The 19654-nt window shown below is 36.3% G+C and overlaps 1 protein-coding gene across 2 annotated transcripts in view; it reads left to right on the forward strand.

Annotated features, from left to right (window-relative positions):
* Nucleotides 1-2650: 2650 nt before the first annotated feature.
* The window catches only part of MEI1 (meiotic double-stranded break formation protein 1), a 58032-nt gene continuing 41028 nt past the window's right edge, over nt 2651-19654 (forward strand). For both annotated transcript variants that reach the window (XM_063308464.1, XM_063308465.1), the window contains exons 1-3: nt 2651-3264; nt 6168-6298; nt 16574-16688. In XM_063308464.1, coding sequence (XP_063164534.1) covers nt 3066-3264; nt 6168-6298; nt 16574-16688 — 445 coding nt within the window. In that variant the 5' untranslated portion in view covers nt 2651-3065. The remainder of the gene's footprint in view (nt 3265-6167; nt 6299-16573; nt 16689-19654) is intronic.

Here is a 19654-nt window from a genome sequence, read left to right on the forward strand (position 1 = left end):
ATGATCATTCTCATTTGGCCAACTGGTTCCTATGGATTGCTTCAGTGATCTTTGGTTCCAGTTGGCTAGCTGCTCTTCCATCATACATACAGATAACCACACAATACCCAAATCCCCACCTGCTCTTGGAGGGGACAACAGGGGGTCAAAGCCACCTCATATCCCCATCACTGACTGGAGTGACCCAGAAGGTTGTCACAGCCCCACTCTGGCTCTCACTTAGAGGGAGCATAGATAACTTCAGTCAACTGCAATCCAGTAACACCATCCAATACTATCAACTCCAAATACAGAGCAGAATTCCTTTTCCATCTAATTCCAAGTCCTGTGGGTACTACGCAGAACAGTTCTCAGATATGTATTGCGAAAAGATGGCATTTATCTTTCAAATTAATGTAGCTGCCTATTTCCATACAAGACTGGGCAGCTCACAAACAAAAACGCTATGAAAAACAGCAAGCCAATGCAATAAGTAGACAATATAAAAAAACATTTAAAATCAGAAAATTCATAGCTGAGCTAATTATGTGCATACATAACAGTCAATATAACACTACACAAGCTCTACCATACTCCCAGGTCCCTATGCCCATAGGCAAAACCATGTTGTGAAAAGCTAGCAGGGTCAGGAATGGTATTCCACAGGGTTGGAGCCATGACGGAAAAGGTTCTCTTTTTGGGCCCCTCTAGATGATGTTCCCTGGCAGATGGGACCAGAGCATATCCCACCTGTCAGAACTAATGGATAGAGAGAGGTGGTTCCCCAAATAAACTGGTCCCATGCCATGAAGGGTTTTATAGATCATCACCAGCACCTTGATTTGCCCTCAGAAGTAGACTGGCAACCAATACAGCCCATGGAGCAGAGGTGTAATGTACACTGATCAAGGGATGCACATAACTGCCTGTGCAGTTACATTTTGCACCAGCTGAAGCTTCCCAATCCTCTTCAAGGGCAGTCCTATGTAGAGCTTGTTGCAGTAATATGAGAGGTGACCATGAGCAGTAAATGACATACATATGTTCCTTTCTCACCCAGTCTTGCTGCTCTATGTGAGAGGTAAGATGCTTGCTGTCCAGAGTGATGGGCTTTAGCACAGCAATAGAACTCAGGTTGGTCAGCAATAGGTCTTTGTATGCCACCCTGAGTCACTTGTTTGTAAGATGGGTGGCTATATAAATTTGAAAAATAAATAAATAAATTCCACCACTGACCCAATTCTGCTGCCACTGTTTCTCACCACAAGTACCTAGATACTCAGACTCCAAAATACTAAGGTCAGCCTACTCTGGGTTGCCACTATTGAGCAGAGGGACACAGCTATTAAGGGAACAATTGTAGCATGATTTGTTGTTGCTACCACCACCAGGTAAAAAAATTTCCATTAACTCTGCCATAGTTGCTTAGCTGCTGAACTCCATCAGCTGATCAGAGTATTTGCAGCTCTGCATGAAGCACCGCTGCTGCCGCCGAACAGCTTAGTGATGCTAATATTGCTGCTACTGTTCAGGCAGTGGGTCCATGATCAATCTGGTTCACTGCAGCAGGGGTTGTTCTATGTTGCTGGTTGAGCTGCAACCATCTTCTGCCCAGGCCGCTTTGGAAACTGGCTGTTATCATGTCCAGCAGCTAGTGCAAATCCATGCAGGTGAACGGTAAACAACATCTGAAAGCCTCCTACGCCTTCCTCAGAGCATTGCAACACTCATACATCTTCCACAAACATGCTACCAAGGCAAACTCTTGTGGTCTGCCCTTAACACACATTGCACTCCAGGGCTATTCTAAAAAAGATTTTTATGATGGTGAATGAGGTTTATATAAAGACTTGATATTACTGGAGTTATAGTAGGAAAATATTTTAGAGATGCAAACAACACAATCACTGTTTTGCACGAGCCCTTGTAATAAAAGTGGTCAAACTCTTAATAGTTTAATAAAAGTGTGATTGCCGTTCACTTGTTCACATTGATTGAAATACCATCCATTTACGTTATCACCCATTAGTGTAACTTAGAAATATTATAGCAGTGGTTGATAGTGGTATTTGTAGTAGTCAAGTGGAATATATGACTTTTCTCTGTCCTTCTCATTTGCTTTCAGAACTTTCCTCAATTTGTCTTCAGGGGGATGGTCTAGGGTTAAATGAGTTTAAAAGCCTTAGGATTGTTGGAATGTATCTGTGGATTGCCTTTTGACACAATATATCTTTGTATCCTGATCAAGAGAATTGTTTTGAGGGTGCTTGTGTGTATCAACTAGACCTTTAGCAGGATGGCAGCAAAGAAAATAGTTGAATAGAGAGAAAAGAAGCTAATTGCAATGATTTCCATACTGTAGATTGTCTTCTAAATTGTTTGATTTGCTTCCCCCAACCCCAATAGTTATGCAAGGTAGCCACAACAAGAAATAGTTTCCCTGTATTTATTCTTCTTGGAAAGTTGGCAGATGTTATTCCATTGTTTGCTGATACTTTAGTGACTGAACACAGTAAGTATTACAAATGAATTTTAACTGTACAGTGATTATATTAACTCAATGAAGTTAATAATGAAAAAATATTTTTCTTGATGCCACACAGAATATTTCTAGCAGTAAAAAAGAGGATTAAAATATAATCTCAGTTAACCTCACAGAAACTATTATCAAGATAACCTGCTCTCTTCTGCTTGGCCAGTGTTAAAAAAATATAGCTGACTGGAAATTAGCCTTTAGCCTTTTAAAATATTCTGTGATTTGATAATTAGCTACTGGTGGCTCATTTGAGAAAATACTTTAGACTTAGCTGTATTTCACACTATCTATATTGTAAGCACAATGTTGTCTATGTTGAAAGCAAAAGTTTTAGGCCCTCAGCTTGGAGATCTATCCATCTCCAATTAATTGTTGAAACAGAACCAATGTTCTTTCTTGAGATTTGAGTGGTTTGCGCAATATGAGAAATTATATGACATTTCAGAACTTGGTTTCAGTGATTATTTTTTCTGAGCTCTTCTAAATACCTTTGCAGACATATAAATACTTTCTCATTACAACTGCTTTTCTATTTTCTTTAACATGTAACATGATTGAGCATCTGGCTGCAGGCTTGATGTACCCAAGTGAGAGGATAAAGGCTGCTGTGTGTTATATTTATGGCAAGCTATATTCTGTCCCCAGTGCTGCAGAGCAGTTGTCTATTCATTTCACAGATAAACTGAATAGCCTCATTCTGACTACTTTGAAGAATGCTCAGACCATGGAACTGCAACTTAACTCTGTGGGTAAGAGTCAAAAGGTTACAAGAAGGGATTTTCATAATTGTTATGGATGACCTTTATATACAATAACAATCCTTTTCTTTGGAATGCTGAACATCTGGAGAAAAGTGGAAAACATTTTAAAATCCAGCATAAATGTCAATGTAAGGATTTCATTTGCTTTTTGGATACTGAGCACATACAAATAATCAACTTAACTGGGGATGAGTATCTTTACTTGAAAAAACTGGGCTAGTGTTACATCCCTCCAGATTAGGTTCAGACATATGGTAAAATAGCTATAATGCTTCTCACAGAAAACAATCTGATTTTAAATTTCCCACATGAAAATAAATTTTTAAAATAAAAATATTATGGAACATTGAGTTGTTAGCTGCAGAGAATGAACATTAAATTGACTGGCTAAGACAAGAGGGGGCCAGCTTTGTGACCCATGATTCAGCTCTGAATTATTAATGTTTTTCCTACTAAATCCTATTAATGTTGTCTACAAAAATTAAGTGTGTTATTGTTTCTAAAGTATAACTAATTATTATGAAGTTAGGAACTTGCACAATATAATAATGAAATATTGATTTTATAAAGAACATATATTTGAAAAGCACCACAAATTAAAATAGCTATTGTTAGATTAATGCACTGTTTGACTTTATTATTATTTATTAATATCAGTGTGATCCTTGACTTTATATAAGCTTTGAATGAAAGCTCTTCAAATCATAGTCATGTATTTGAAAGGCTGCATCTGAAGTTATGCTCTTGGTTGTAGTTGGCTTTGAAATTTGGGTTTTGTGATTGCAAGCATAGAAAAACCTGCTTTGTACAAATACATCGTAGAGAACTTTATTTCCCAGGGTTGTGGTGTTTTTTTTTTTTACTTTGATCCAGAATTCACTGATATTGTTTGCTTTTTAAAACAGTAGCACAGTTTGGATCTGCTAAGCCTAAAGGCCAGCTATGCTTGAAATGTCATCAGCCAGATCTTCAACATCAATGTCAAATGGGTTGCACACCCAGTTGTATTTTGTCACGTCCTCTAGGATCTATATCAAGATTTAGTTCAGTGACAAAATTTTAACATTAATGTAACATTTTCATCTCCTGGAGCAAATTTAAGGTCAATCTAGTTTTCTTCTATTTTCCTCTTCAACGATTTCAGGTTATCTGTTAAAGCTGTCATCTTCTCTGTTAGATTAACCACTGTCTGGTCATGACCTAGCACTGAAGTATTCAACTTAATAAGTTCTGCAAATATATCTGAAATATAGTCTAGTTTCAGTATCCATGAAAATTTTAAGAATGGTGAATGCAGGAGATGATTTCCATACAGAGATATTTTGATCTCATTGTGTAATACCATACATTGTTGATTTTTTTTTCCTAAAGACAGTCACATGTCTTCAGAGTGATGAAGCAATGTGTGTATTTGGAGCTAGTACCTGGGCACAACTGACTAAAAATGCTGCTATTAAGAGACCACACTTTTATTAAATCACATCCTGAATGATCTTTTTTATCACAATAACCAACTTATCTGATAGCTTCTTAGAAGTAAGAGTCTCGCTATGGTGAAGGTGCTGAAAAGCTTTTACCAGTAGATTAACTTCTTTTACTCTATCACAAATATTTTGGCATGCACCAAATACTGTTAGTGTACCATCAGTGCACATTTTGAAACAAAAACAGTGATTCCAGGTTAGACTTATTTTACTGAAAAGCAAATCTACTTTATTAAAATATTTTTTTTTCTGTTGAGATAGTTACTGGCTGGAAAAACAGGAATTCTTCCATATTAGTTAGTATCAATTCCATATCAGCAACAGTTGGTGCAGTTGTTTGGAGGAAAGAATATCAAATCTGCTAATTAATCAAGATCAGAGGTGCTTACTATATAGAACCATCCCTCTCACCTGCCTCCTTGTTGGAAACAACTATCCTGCTTTCTGATCTGGATCATGTGGTTTCAGAGGTTGTAACACCTTATGGCTCCTATCTTGTGGATTGATACTGGCTTTTGACAGGTTCCCGGGAACTCCATCAGCCCAGGACTTTCAGACTAAGGGCTGACAGCCCTGGTATTTACTCCCTGGCTAGCACAACAAATTGAGTTTTGGGACTCTCTGTTACAGCAAGTGTACAGCAAGAGGCAAGGGCAAGTGCAAGTGCTCTCTTATGAGATGTTCTGCTGCAAACATACTCCTACCCCGAGTTATCACTTCCAGCCCTTGTCTTATCTCTGTTTACCCTTGTGTATTTTGCAATGATTTACAGCTAAGTTAATAAAGCTCTGAGAACTGATGCACAATTCACTATTGCTCACAGCTGTAACCCTGAACTGGATGGTTTGCCTATTCATTTGAGATGAAACTCAATCCTTGCTCTTTACTGAAGGTGTACTTAGTATAGTCAAAACAGCTCATTCTGATTTATCACACCCCTCATACCTCAACATGCTTATGCAGAAGAAATTCAGCTTATCTACAGGACCATGACAATTCATACTAAAAAGCATGGTGATCCATTTTTGGCTAAAACCCACAGGTTAAGAATCAATGGCATAAGTAAAGTAGCATAATGGTTAAGAATGTGAATTATGAAAGAGAAATACATTGTTTAAATCTCAGTTCAGCTATGAATTTGCTGGGTTGTCTCAAGTACATCTGAGCCCTGACCTCTTTATCAATGGAAATACTAATATCTGATGTTAAAGGAATATTGTAAGGATTATTACAATAATTATATGAATTGTACAAATATATTATGGGACCTAATGTATGGATTGTTATTATTATAATTATAGGAATTGTACAAATATATTATGGGATCTAATGGTGACATAGTTAAATATTGTACAATTTCTTATTTGCTACTGTTCTTCATTTTCTCTTTTTTTCTCTCTTCGGCAGGTTTGTTAAAGCAACTGCTGAAATATGATAATTTTGTTTCGGTTATTATGAGTTTTACAGGAAAAGGAGCAGATTCTGCAAGTCCTGAGTTATTTGAAGGAGACAGTCTATTACCCTTAATTCTCAAGAAGGTAACTTTATAGAAATGCACTTATTCTAATATTGATTGGTAAAAGCCAACATCAAATTGGTCATCGTTATGAATTTAATTGTCATGATGAATAATACACTTATTTTTATTAATTGATTTTATATCAATTTTAGGCCACTTCATTCCCAGTGGACTCTGGGCAACCCACAATAAAAACAGTAACTATACAACTAGAACAAATAACTAATACAGTAAAATTCCAATTGAAGAAAAGTTCATATCATTGCACCTTTATTCAGTTTGGGCCAAAGACACAATGAAATAATGCAATTTTAATGTGATTACCAAAAGCCAGAAACATGGGAATGCCCTTCCAGGGGAGGGGGAAAGAATTCCATAAAGTGGGAACTACTATTGAGAAGGCCTGGGGCCTTGTCCACACTCCATGTATCTCAGAATGAGGAGGGACTCTCAGTAGACTCACAATAATCAATTGAATGGGCAGGTTTTATTCTGACAGGGTGTTACCTAATATAATCTGGTATAGAACTTTAAAGGTGATAACCAGCATCTTAAATTGGGCTTTTTCTCAGTAAATCAAGGAGCTGCTTATGATTGGCAGTTGGACAAAGGTCTTGCTGGAGCAACTTCATCTGACTCCTTGGCCATCTCTGTATACCAGGCCAACCAGAGAAGAGATATAATACATACATATACATATACAGTACATATACTTAAAATTTTTAAAAAGAAGGATAAAAACTAATACAAACTAATATAAAGTAAGGAAGAAAAAGGAAAAGGAAAGAAAGCAAAGAGAAAGCAAAAAGTGCAAGAAAAAAAAAAAGAAAAGATACAAAGAAATGGCTTCAGATATTCTTTACAGCAGTTATAAGTACAATTATATTTTAACTTCTCTCTCTAAAGTTATATCATGGTACTCTTCTTTCTGTAATCTACCCTGTCTAATCATTAGGGCGAGGATTTCTATGACATGTCATATTTTTTCTGGAACCTTTATTTGAATTTATAAGTAAGTTAAAACATGTTTTAGAGTAATCTGGTGGGAATTAGATGCTTTTTTTTTGCCTGAAAAGTCATATTTTGACCTTTCAAAGGTGCTATGTCATATTTCTGCTTAATTTTGTAACAAACGTCATATTTTGGTCATTGGCAACCCTCCTGATAAGCCAGCAAGTTTGAGCCAGCAAAGAAAGTGAGAATTTGCCTGTTTTTCTTTTTCTTTTTCTTATTTGCTCCCCAACTCAGGGAGGGGTGTGTGTGTGTAAGAGAGAGAGAGAGAGAGAGGTGGGAACAAAGGCTTCTCCCCTTACCAGGCCTGGAAAAAAAAGTGAGAATTTGCCTGTTTTGTTTTCTTTTTCTGATTTGCTCCCCAACTCAGGGCTCTTTCTCTCTCTGTGTGTCCGTGTAAGAGAGGGAGAGCAACCTTTTTTAAAATGACTTCAGCAGGCAGAGGCTTCTCCCCTGACCAGGCCTGAAAAAAAGAGTGAGAATTTGCCTATTTTTTTTTTCTTTTTCTCATTTGCTTCCCAACTCAGGTGTATGTGTGTGTTCTAGATGGTGGAGTCACATGAGAGCTGCAATCTGATTTCAACATGCCTAAAAGTAGATGTTCAGTGAGTGTGAAATTACGGTGTCTTGTTCAAGAATTTGGGGAGCAGATTTTCAGTAGCGATGGTGATGTTTTGTAAATTGTGTGAAGTTAAGGGATTGGCCCAAAAGAATTTTAATATTCAACAACATTGTGACACCACGAAACACAAGAGCTGTTTAGCAAGGTTTACCTTCACTGAGAACAGGCAACTTCTCCTTTTCGAGAGAGCTGCTTCTTCAAATGCAGGTTCATCAAATACCCAGTCAGAATTTTGGAAGGATCTCTGTACAATGATGGTTACTTCAAATATTTCCTTAAGGAAATTAGGTAGTGGTAGCCTCAGGCACTTTTTGGAGAAGTATACCAGTCACCCAATTCTAAATGAATCAACTGTAAGGAAAAATTACATCTCTGCCTGCTAGGAAGATGTGTTAGAAAAGATAAGATCTGCTGTTGAGATATGGGTTTCAATAGATGAAACAAGTGATGTAAACGGAAGATATATAGCCAATGTTATTGTCCTAACAGTCAGGAATCACGCTGAGACGCGGAGTAGGTCTCTAGTGTTTATTACTGCTACATAAGACCGAGAATCCTAACAAACTGAAGAAGCATGGGAAAACCCAGACAGATAAACCCCAAAAGTTAAGGCGGGTCTGATCTGTGTCTCTTTGAATGGCTGCTTAATTCCTCAGTACTATGCATGCGTTTTCCCCCCTGGATAGAGGCCCCCTCCTGCTCGCCATCAGTACTCATGACAGTTATTATTGTCACTCTGAAATGTGACAAGCCTGGTGAAGTATTTCTTAACATGTGAAACTCTACAAAAAGTAAACAATTCCACTATTGCTATGTTCTTTGACGATTCTATGAAACTACTGTGGCCAGATGGTGTAAAAAGGGGAAATATCCTTCTCTTTGTAACAGATGCCACTCCATACCTGACTAAAGCAGCCAAGGGACTTCTTTATCCAAAAATGATCCATATCACATGCCTTGCACATGGTTTACACAGAGTGGCCGAAGAGATTTGAAGCAACTATCCTGATGCAGATAAGATCATTTCGAATGGGAAAAAAATGTTCGTTAAAGCTCCACTTCGAGTACAAAAGTTCAAAGAAATTGCTCCTACTTTGGCTCTCCCTCCCCAACCTGTCATGATGCGTTGGGGGACTTGGCTAGATGTGGCTATGTATTATTTCATAAATTATGCTTCCTTGCAGCAGATAGTTAAATAATTTGAATCAATTTGTTCTGAATCTTCCTCCATCAAGATTGTGCAAGATTCCCTTTCTGAAACCTTGGCTGGAAATTTAGCATATATAGGATCTAACTTCAGTGGATTATCAAGAGCAATCACCCACCTTGAAACTGTAGGAATGGAACTTAGTGGTGCACTGAACGTTGTAAAACAAACTGAGAGTGATTTAAAGCAAGCAAAGGGGAAAGTGGCTGAAAAAATTAGTGATAAACTGCAAAGAGTGCTGCAATCTAATCTGGATTATTCAACACTTTGCAAAATAAGTAATGTTCTAAATGGACTCGAATCAAAATTTGAAGACTTTGAGCCAGAAATTTCTCCAGATGAGTTTGCTTTTTTCAAATTTGTTCCTATAACCTCTTGTGATGTCTAACGGAGTTTCTCCAGATACAAGAACATACTGGTGAACAACAGAAGGCGCTCTGAGTTTGATAACCTCAAGATGCACGTGGTCATCCAATGCAATTCTGCTGTTAATGAAAACTAATCCAGGGATGACCATTTTATTCTCAAAATGTTCATTTGATTCCTTCGATACTAGCACTTCTGCACTGGAAGTGCAGTAGAATAAACCTTTTAATTCGTGTGTGTACGTGTGTTTGTGTAAACACAGATTTTTAAAAATTGGGTGCTAATTTCAGAAAAATTGTAAAATCATTTTTTTGCTTTAAAAGTCATATTTTGGTTTAACTGGTCATATTTAACCGTTTAATATTTAAACGGTTTTAAGGTCATAAATGCTTGCATATTTCTAACATTTTTAGGTCATAGAAATCCTCGCCCTACTAATCATCAAAGCCATAAATCACAAGTTCATTTTTCATTTTTACACAAAAAGTCCATAAGAGGTCTCCAGTCACCAATAAATGTAGATAATGTCTTTTCTCTAATCAAAGAAGTTAGTTTATCCATCTCAGCAAGACCTGTCAATTTCACCAGCCTTTCCTCCATAGTGGGTAGTGTCGAATCTCTCCATCCCTGTGCATATAATAAACTCGCCACAGTAATCATATATTGAAATTATCTTCCATGGCTTTTTTCTGTTTATCCATCAGTCCGAAAAGGAAAAGGTCTGGCTTCAATTAAATATTAATCTTTAAAATCCTCTGTATCGATGTGAATCCAATTTTTTTTAGCTTTTTTACATGTTCACCAAGCATGATAAAATGTCTCTTCATGTTGTTCACATTTCCAAAGTACATCTGAATTGCTTTTATACATTCTAGATAATTTATCTGGCATCATCTACCAACAATACATCATTTTGTAAAAATTCTCTGAGATCATAACACAATGTAAATTTCAAACCTTTTAACCACATATTTTCCTATTGATCCATCTGTATATTATAACCAAAATTCTTAGCCTACTTTATCATACATTCTTTAACCTGTTGTTCCTCTGTTTCAAATTTCAACAAAAGTTTATAGATTTTAGCAATTACATGTTCATCATCAATGCACAATTGTACTTCAAATTCTGTCTTATTTTGCTCCATACCATAAGTCTTTTTGTCCATTTGAATCTTTCTGATAACTGTAAATAGGAAAAACATTGACAACTATATCCTTCTGCTATTAATTGCTCTCTTGATTTTATTTTAGATTCCCCTGGATGGTTTTCCAATAATTCATGGTACATCAACCATTTGTCTTTGCTGTTTCTCTTCTGTGATGTGCTTCTTGAGCTGAGATCCACCTGGGTTTATATCTATTCTATATTCTCAATATGGCATGTCTAATAAAATGATTTTTAAAGTCCACATTAATTTTAATCATATCGTACCATAAATATCCATGCCATCCAAACCTCAGGTTGTGATCTTCTAACTATAAAAGACTCTTGTTTCTCAGAAACAACCATTCTTTCATCAGGACCAAATAACAAGCAGCAAAATACTATTTCAAATCCAATAAACCCAGTCCTCCTCTTTCCTTTGCATCTTGTAATGTTTTATATTTAACTCATGTTTTTTTCTCTTGCCATATAAATTTAGATATACTTTTTTGCCATTGTTTACATGGTACTTCAGTTGTCAAAACAGGTATTGTCTGAAACAAAAACATAATTCTTGGCAAAACATTCATTTTTATCACAGAGATTCTCCCCCACAGTGATAGTTTTTATTTCTCCCATCTTAACATGTCCTTCTTAATTTCATTCCATGTCTTAGCATAATTATTTTGAAATAGCATACAATTCATATTTATCATGCTAAAGTATTTTACTTTTTTCTCAATCTTAAAACCAGTTTTCTCCATCAGTTCTATTTGATCTTCCCATTTCATATTTTTGTTAACATCTTTGTCTTCTGATTATTAATCTTAAAACCTAACATACTACTTTAATTTTCCCATTAATGTTTCTACTCCCTCTGATGGATCTTCCAAAACTAGCACCAAATCATCCGCAAATGTCCTTAACTTATAAGTTTCTTTTTAAATCTTAATTCCCATAATTCTCACAACTTGTCTTACATCTCTATTCAGTACCTCAAGAACTAAAATAAATAAAAGTGAAAATAGCGGACATCCTTTTCTTGTCACTTTTTGAATTTCATAAGGTTTTGTTAGTTCTCCATTAACAATTATTTATGCTTTCTGAGAAGTATAAATTGATCTTACCCATTTAATAAAATTATCTCCAAGATTCATATGTTCCAGAACTCTAAACAAAAATTCAAACTATCAAAAGCCTTCTCTGCATCTAAGAAATCAATGCAGCTTATTTTTCATTATGTTGTTCCAAGTACTTCAAAATATCCAAAACATTTCTAATATTATTTCGTAATTGTTTTTTAGGTAAAAACCCACATTGATCTTCATGAATAAAGTCCTGTAAAATTATCTTTAACCTTTCAGTCAAAATCATAGTAAACAAGATATTGGCCAATAATTTCTTGTTAAAGTCATATCTTGTCCCTCTGTAGGTCTTAGTGCTGTATTAACCTCTTTCCAGCTATCAGAAATAATTTCATTCTGTAGACTAATATTCAACATGTTTTAAAGGTTGCAAAAGCTCATCCTCAAAATATTTAGAGTAAGAAGCCAGCAACCCATCTGGATCAGGTGCTTTTCCTGTTTTAGTCTTTTTAATAGCTTCACACAGCTATTCTTATAGGTCCATTCAAAAATTTGTCTCTTATTCTCTATAATCTTCAGTAAATTCTGTATGTATGTATGTATGTATGTTCATCCATTTTTTCCCAGGAAATTTCTTGACCTTTGTAAAAAGTAGTATAATAGTAATGAAACATTTTTTGCATATTTGCATTATCTGTTATTACAGTATTCCCTTCTTAAAACTTTAATATCACTTTCTTTTCATTTTCTTTTTGCAACTTATATGCTAACCATTTCCCTGGTTTATTTGAAAATTCAACATTTCTTTGTTTTGTATAGTTCATCTTTATTTCCATCTCTCTCACTGTTAACATAGATTGTGGCCTCTGTAAAAGTTTAATTTGGTGAGTAACAGTTGTCATCCCTGGGGATTTTTTAAATTCTTCTTCCTTTTTTTAAATCTCATCCAAGATCATTTGTATCTTCTCTTGCCTTTTCTTTTTAAATTCACTATCACTATACACTATAAAATATCCTCTTACAAAAGCTTTACATGCATCCCAAACTGTCCTTACTTCTGTACTTTTATTAAGATTATTCTCAAAAAATTCCTTTAACTTCTTTTTACAATCCTCCACTGCCATGTCCTTTTGTAATAACATCTCATTCAATCTCCACCTAAAAAATCAATTTTTCCTTTTAAAAGTTAGTCACTGGATTGTGACCTTACAAAGTCTTGGTAATGTCTTCACTTTATAAACATTAATAGCCAAAGCCTTAGAAATCCAAATCATATCTATTATTAAAAAATACCTATGTCTTTCAGAAAAATATATTCTTTTTAATCGTCATTTTTTAAAGATTTTTTAAATTCTTTATTATTTTTATAAATAACTCAAGTTGGGGAACATACCTAATACTCCTTCCTCCTCCTATTTTCCCCACAACAACAACCCTGTGAGGTGAGTTGGGCTGAGAGAGAGGGACTGTCCCAAAGTCACCCAGCTGGCTTTCATGATTAAGGCGGGACTAGAACTTATGGTCTTTTGGATTCTAGCCTGGTACCTTAACCACTAGACCAAACTGTGGCATTTTTATATCTCCATGCATCAACAAGCTCCAAATTATCCATTAAATTAAAAAAAAATCTTTGGTAGTTTGTCCTGTGTATTTTTAATACTTTTCTCAGAAGTTCTATCATTTTGTGGGGAAACCACTCTATTCCAGTCTCCAAGGAGACACTGATTTTCGTATGAAAAAATCCAATAATTTATCCATAAGTCCTTTGTAAAATGCTGTTTTATCTTCATTTGGGGGATAAATTCCCAATATCAAAGTTTTAGCCCCCTGTAGATTAACTTCCGGATAGATGATATTCTAGAGGTGACGTACTCGTCCCTGGGGGAGCTGGGGGTGTTGACGACCGACAAGAAGCTCTGGCGTGGGCTGGTCCATGAAGTCACGAAGAGTCGGAAGTGACTGAATGAATAAACAACAAAATAAACAACATATCTGCCATAATCATCAGTCAATATAGGTTTTGTTGTGGATTTACATACAAAACAACTCCATTTTTTTTCATTCCTGCTGAAGTAAGTTATTTACCCAGACTTTTGTGACTCAAATATTTTATATCTTTTTTTCCTAATATGTGTTTCTTGTAAGCAGATCACATTTTGTTTAACTTTTTCAAATAATTTTTTTTCTCTTTTGAGGAGCATTTGCTCCATTTATATTCCACATTAAGCATTTATAGTCCATAGTTAGGCCAAGATTTTAGAAAAGTAAGTATCTGTAGCACCCAACGTGGAGTCTTTCAGTGACTTCTTGTATCTGTTGCGGCATTTGTTTGGTCAGATCTGTCACTGTCAGTTCCGTTTGTATTTCCTCCAGTTCTTCAATTTTTTTAAAAAAAAACAATCTCTTGCTTTCTGCACAGAGTTCAATCTGAAACTCTGTTGGTTAAAAGTAAAAATCACCCCCTCCAAATTGTCCCATCTAAATGGAATTTTCTTCAGTTTAAGTTTGTCAGAAAAAAATACTATTTTCTCTTATGTAGTATTATAATCAGAAGTACAATTACGTCTGTATTATCAATCCTCAGTCTAGTATTAAAATGCTGCTGCAGAACTTGATCTCTAGTCCTCTTCCTGACAAAGTGCACAAGGACATCACTTGGAACATTTTTTAATTTTGCAAATTGTATATTAATCCTATAAACTTTATCAATCTTGTCTCAGTGTTATCTTCCTCCCAATCCAGGATATTAGACAGAGAGCAATCTTTTCTCTGATATCTTCTCCATGTTGTTCTGGAATTACTCCAAATCTTAAACAAAATTCTTTTTCTCTCAGTTCCAGTAATGCCAAGTTGTCCAAATCTTTCTCTCTCTCTGTCTATTTATAACTTCTGTCTTACTTTCCAAAACTTCCACTTTGTCAGTAATTTAAGTCTGCAGCCAATTGCCCTACAGATTCTTCAATTCTTTCACATCTTTTTTATTCCTGCAAATCTTTCTTCCATTTCTTTTTTTAAAAGCATCCAAACTATTGGCAACCATTGCAGTCATTTTTTTTAGCAATTCCTCAAACATTTTCTGCAATAAGTCTGGTTAAATACCCATATCTGTTAGTTGTTCTAGTAAATCTCTGCGTCCTAATAGCAGCTTTTCTTATGGTTGCCATGATGAGAAAGTGAAAGTACGTCAATTACTATGGTGAAAGTAAAAGGCAGGAGTCTCCTTTTTTTTTTTTTTTTTGCTTTTCTCTCTCTTTAGCACTTTAGTCCCAATTAGCTCTCCATAGTTACAGTCTCACAGTTTAGCTCATATTATCCTTACCTTCTTGTTTTGTAAAATCCACTAATTATCTACTGTCCTTAATAATAAACAATCAGCATTCCCGTGAAGGTCCAGTCTGTTAGTCTAATTAATTTTGCTATTTTCAAAGGCACTTTTCGTCAGAAAAAAAGTTATGTCTTCTGTTTTCTAAAATTACTTTCCCCTTTATCTGTTTAAATCTTTATTGAATCACAATCTTGTTAAGCTTTTTGCTTTTAAATTAAAATCCTTTAAGATGTATTTTTTTCCTCTTCTTAGTTTCAAAAAGAAGGCAATTCACCAAGAGCCTTTGATCTTCCTAACATTTGGAATTTCTCTCTTAGGTTGTAAATCAATAAAATCCAAAGGTGTTCAAGAAAGTGAGGCTTTTGCCAGTCAGATGTCCATAAGAGCTGCACAGCAGTTAAGGGCATGTTGTAAATCCCTCGGCTCCCAAGCTACTCTGCTTGTGATCGACCACAAGAAACTCAGTTCCTGTGGTCTCCTCACAAGAAGCAGCTCTTCTAGAGCACAAGTGGGCATTCTCTGGATCTCTCCTTCTCTCCGGAGAGATTTTTGTCAGCCAGAAATGTCTCCTGGCCAGCGATTCCACCCCAGTGCTGTCCCTGCTCGCAGAGTTGCTCACATGGACATCTAACCTGCCATCAGTCCTCACCCAGAAGCCCCAACCAGAGAAGAGACAAGATTGCCTGCCAAAGAATTGGGAAGACCCCCAGAACCCTCAGGAAACCTGGGTCCATTAGGTACTTGGGGTAGGCTGTTCTAATTGGTCCTGTGCTCTTATAGAGGTTTAGCATGTCCTCAGTTTAATGAAGAAGTGATCTGACCAGAGCAAAGGACATGCCCTCCATCTTCATTACACATCTCATCTTCTCAAAAACAAAGACCAGAACAAGCGTGTGCTCTCCCACATGAGTTGGGGCCAAGTCATCATAAAGACCATGAACTCATGAACTTCACTAAACTCCACTCCCAAGGCATTAAGATGGATCCCCCAAACTTACAGTTTCTGGAACTCAAACACCAGCCCCAAGATGAGATCAAGGAACAGCTGGGAACTGGATGGCCAGTACACTAGGAGCAGCCCAGGCTTGACAGAAACTAGGACAAGGGGAACTAACTCAGAAGAGGAGATCTACAATAAAATGCAGTCCTCTTTCTGAAATAGTCCACCCAGTGAATTAATATTTTATGATGGAGAAGAGATCAATAGTCTCTGTATTATGTCTAAATATAATGAGAAGAGTGGATAGGAATTCTTGTTTCCTTACTGCACATAGTGTTATTTTCTTAATGCAAGGAATTATGACTCAGTGCAATTCCCATAATAAGTATTTTACTAAGAATATATTTATAAGAATTTAGTGATCTTTTAATAACATTGGATTGTTCAGCCTTGAAATAAAACTCCCATAAACTCTAACCAATTTTTTTAAATTTTTAAATATTGTTTATATTCAATAAATGTATTTTCTAATGAACTCACTGTGATTAGTATAAAAATGATCCTTCAGTACAAATTTTGATGTTTCCCACAGCTGCTATTGTCAAGAGATGAGGTATTACAGGTAGCAAGTATACAGTGTATGGCTGCTATATTGGTGCATTCTCCAGCTAGATATGTTCCTGCCTTTATCCATGCAGATATTCCAGGTAACAAGAGTAATTTGACATTCTATTTGTCTGATATTCTGGAATGCCATGGTATTTGATTTAAAAGCTATATTTCAATGAACTTTTGCTGTATCACTATTAATGAGTAAAACCTTAAAAATAATCTAAGTGAGAAATTAGAATATAATGGTTAATATCCTAATTTCAAACACTTGGAGTCTGAATATAATCCTGGGCTCATAGTGGAGTGCTCAGTAAAAATGTCTAAGTGTATGGCGGCTGTGAAAAAGGCAAATTCTATGATAGGGATCATTAGGAAAGAGATTAAATATAAAAGTCAACACTGTAATGCTATTAGAAAAATATATAGTATGCTAACATTTGAAATATAGGGACGCGGTGGCGCTGCGGGTTAAACCGCTGAGCTGTCGATCGGAAGGTCGGCGGTTCGAAACCGCGTGGCGGGGTGAGCTCCCGTTGCTCGTCCCAGCTTCTGCACACCAAGCAGTTCGAAAACATGCAAATGTGAGTAGATTAATTGGTACCGCTTCGGCGGGAAGGTAACGGCGTTCCGTGAGTCATGCTGGCCACATGACCCGGAAGTGTCCTATGGACAACGCCGGCTCCAAGGCTTTGAAACGGAGATGAGCACCGCCCCCTAGAGTCGGACACGACTGGACTTTACGTCAAGGGAAACCTTTACCTTTACTAACATTTGAAATATTATGTATATTTCTGATCCTTGGATGGAAATCAGGTGACTGGGGCAGAGGCAATAGTAATTAGCAATGGGAACAGCAAATTTCATGACTTGATGGACATAATCAATTAATTACTCAATAATTTTCTGCTCCTGGAGAAAATCTTTTCTATGTGATCACTAAGAGTCAACGCTGACTTGATGGCACATAATCAATAATCAATATTTTTCTTCTGACTCAAGGAAAGATGGAGAACACTATCACTTAGGGAATAGGCCCCAGAATTTTGTTGTAGAATCACTGCCAATATATTTCTTCCCAGTTCCTTTTTTACCTATTTCATGTAGAATCTCTTTTGTTTCTTAGAATACCTTTACACAGTTTATTGTTCCTTCTCTTTAGCATGAGTATATTTATCAATTTTACTATTCTTCTACTTTGCTTTTTAAAGTAGCCTATCCATTTTTCATGTTTCTTTGTACAAAAGGGTACATTGCTAATTCCAAAGGGTACCTCGTCAAAGGGTACCTTGTTTCTTTGCTTTTTTCTACCTACCTCTCAACTTCTACTGCAGTGTTTCTCAACCTCAGGAACTTTAAGATGTGTGGACTTCAACTCCCAGAATTCCCCAGCCAGCCATCTTAAAGTTGCTGGGGTTGAGAATTCCTGCATCTCATACAGGTAATCTGCAATCGTCATTGGGTTTTTTAGACAAAAATTAGGAGATCTAAAGGCAATATTTTCCAACCTTAACAACTTCCGGATGTGAGGACTTAAGCTCCCAGAATTCTCAGCAATGACTTGGGACTTGGGAACTCTGGAAGTTATGTCCACACATCTGAAAGTTCTCTCCAAAGCCTGCCAAATATACAATGTAGAAATCCTATGTCTGAATTCAGATAATTGATATGGGACTGAGGAATATTCTTAGTTTTTCTTGCCCCATTTCCTAATCTGAATTGAATCCACCCAACATATACTTGAAGCTACTATAACCTGTGGAGGTGAAACAGGTTCCTAAGTTGTATTTGATTTTTTATTCTTACACTAATAGGTTTTGAAGAGAGAACTGTTGGAAAAATGCCAAAGAAGTGTGTGTGTAAATTCTATTTTCCCAGGGCTGTGATTCCAATCAAAATTGACAGCTCAATTTATTATTTATTGTTAGCAAAAAAAGAATCCTGTCTCTGATTTCCTATGTTGCATCTAGCTTGTCTATTCAAACCTGTCATTGGTGCCTATAATAGAATGCCTGCTTGCTTTTAGATTTGGCAGCATTTTGAGCAGATCACATCAATTTAGATTTGTTTCACTAAGCTTTAAGCTCCTATTTTCAACGTATCTGTATTTTACCCTTCAGTGCAATTTCTCTGATTGTATTAGAGTTATTCAAAGCAAGCCTCCCAAGTTTGGTAGGATATGCTTTATTAACATTCATTTCTTTTTCTATATTTTTCCTCCTTTGGGGAACATTTATTTATTTAAAAGTAGTTCTAATTCTCCTAATCTGAGAGAACTCTGGATAATATACAACAATGAAAACAAAACAACTAACATCACAATAAAAAAACATCAGAAAGCAGAGATAAACTCAAGATAGGTGCAACCAGTCAAATGGATCAAAAGCTTGTTGGAATAAAACTGCTTTTATTCCTGAAATGTCAACAAAGTGGGGGCTTTACATATCTCTGGGGAGAGAGTAGAAGCTACCAAAGAGTAGACCTGTCATCTTGCCCACACCCCATGTACAGTGGTGCTTAAAAGTTTGTGAAGCCTTGAATTTTCAATAGTTCTGCATACGTATGACCTAAAACCTGATCTGTTCTCCACACATCCTAAAACTAGATAAAGAGAACCCAATTAAACAATACTTAATACTTGATCATTTATTATTGAGGAAAATTATCCAAAGCTACATATTTGTGTGTGACAAAAGTACGTGAACCTTTGCAAACTTTTAAGCAGCACTGTAACCATTTGAGAGTTGGGGGGAGGGGCTTTCAGCAAGCCCTCTCTAAATTATGAGACTTGATAAGCAGATTTAGCTCTGGCAAGGCATTTCTTGATATATCCTGGTGCTGCTGCACTGTTTAGGGCTATATAGGTGTAATTCTAAACTGGTGGAGTTGTCCTACCAGGAATCTGGCCACTGCATTCTGTACCAGCTGTAGTTTCCTCCGAAGGAAGTTCTATGTACAGCAGTAGTCCAACCAAGTGGTGAGTTGGATGTGAGTTACAGATGTTGGAGTATCCTGGTGCAGGTAGGGTTCTAACTGGTAAACCACCTGAAGCTGGAGAAATCTC

This window comes from Candoia aspera, chromosome 7 (assembly GCF_035149785.1).
Source record: "Candoia aspera isolate rCanAsp1 chromosome 7, rCanAsp1.hap2, whole genome shotgun sequence".
Classification (NCBI taxonomy): Eukaryota; Metazoa; Chordata; class Lepidosauria; order Squamata; family Boidae; genus Candoia; species Candoia aspera.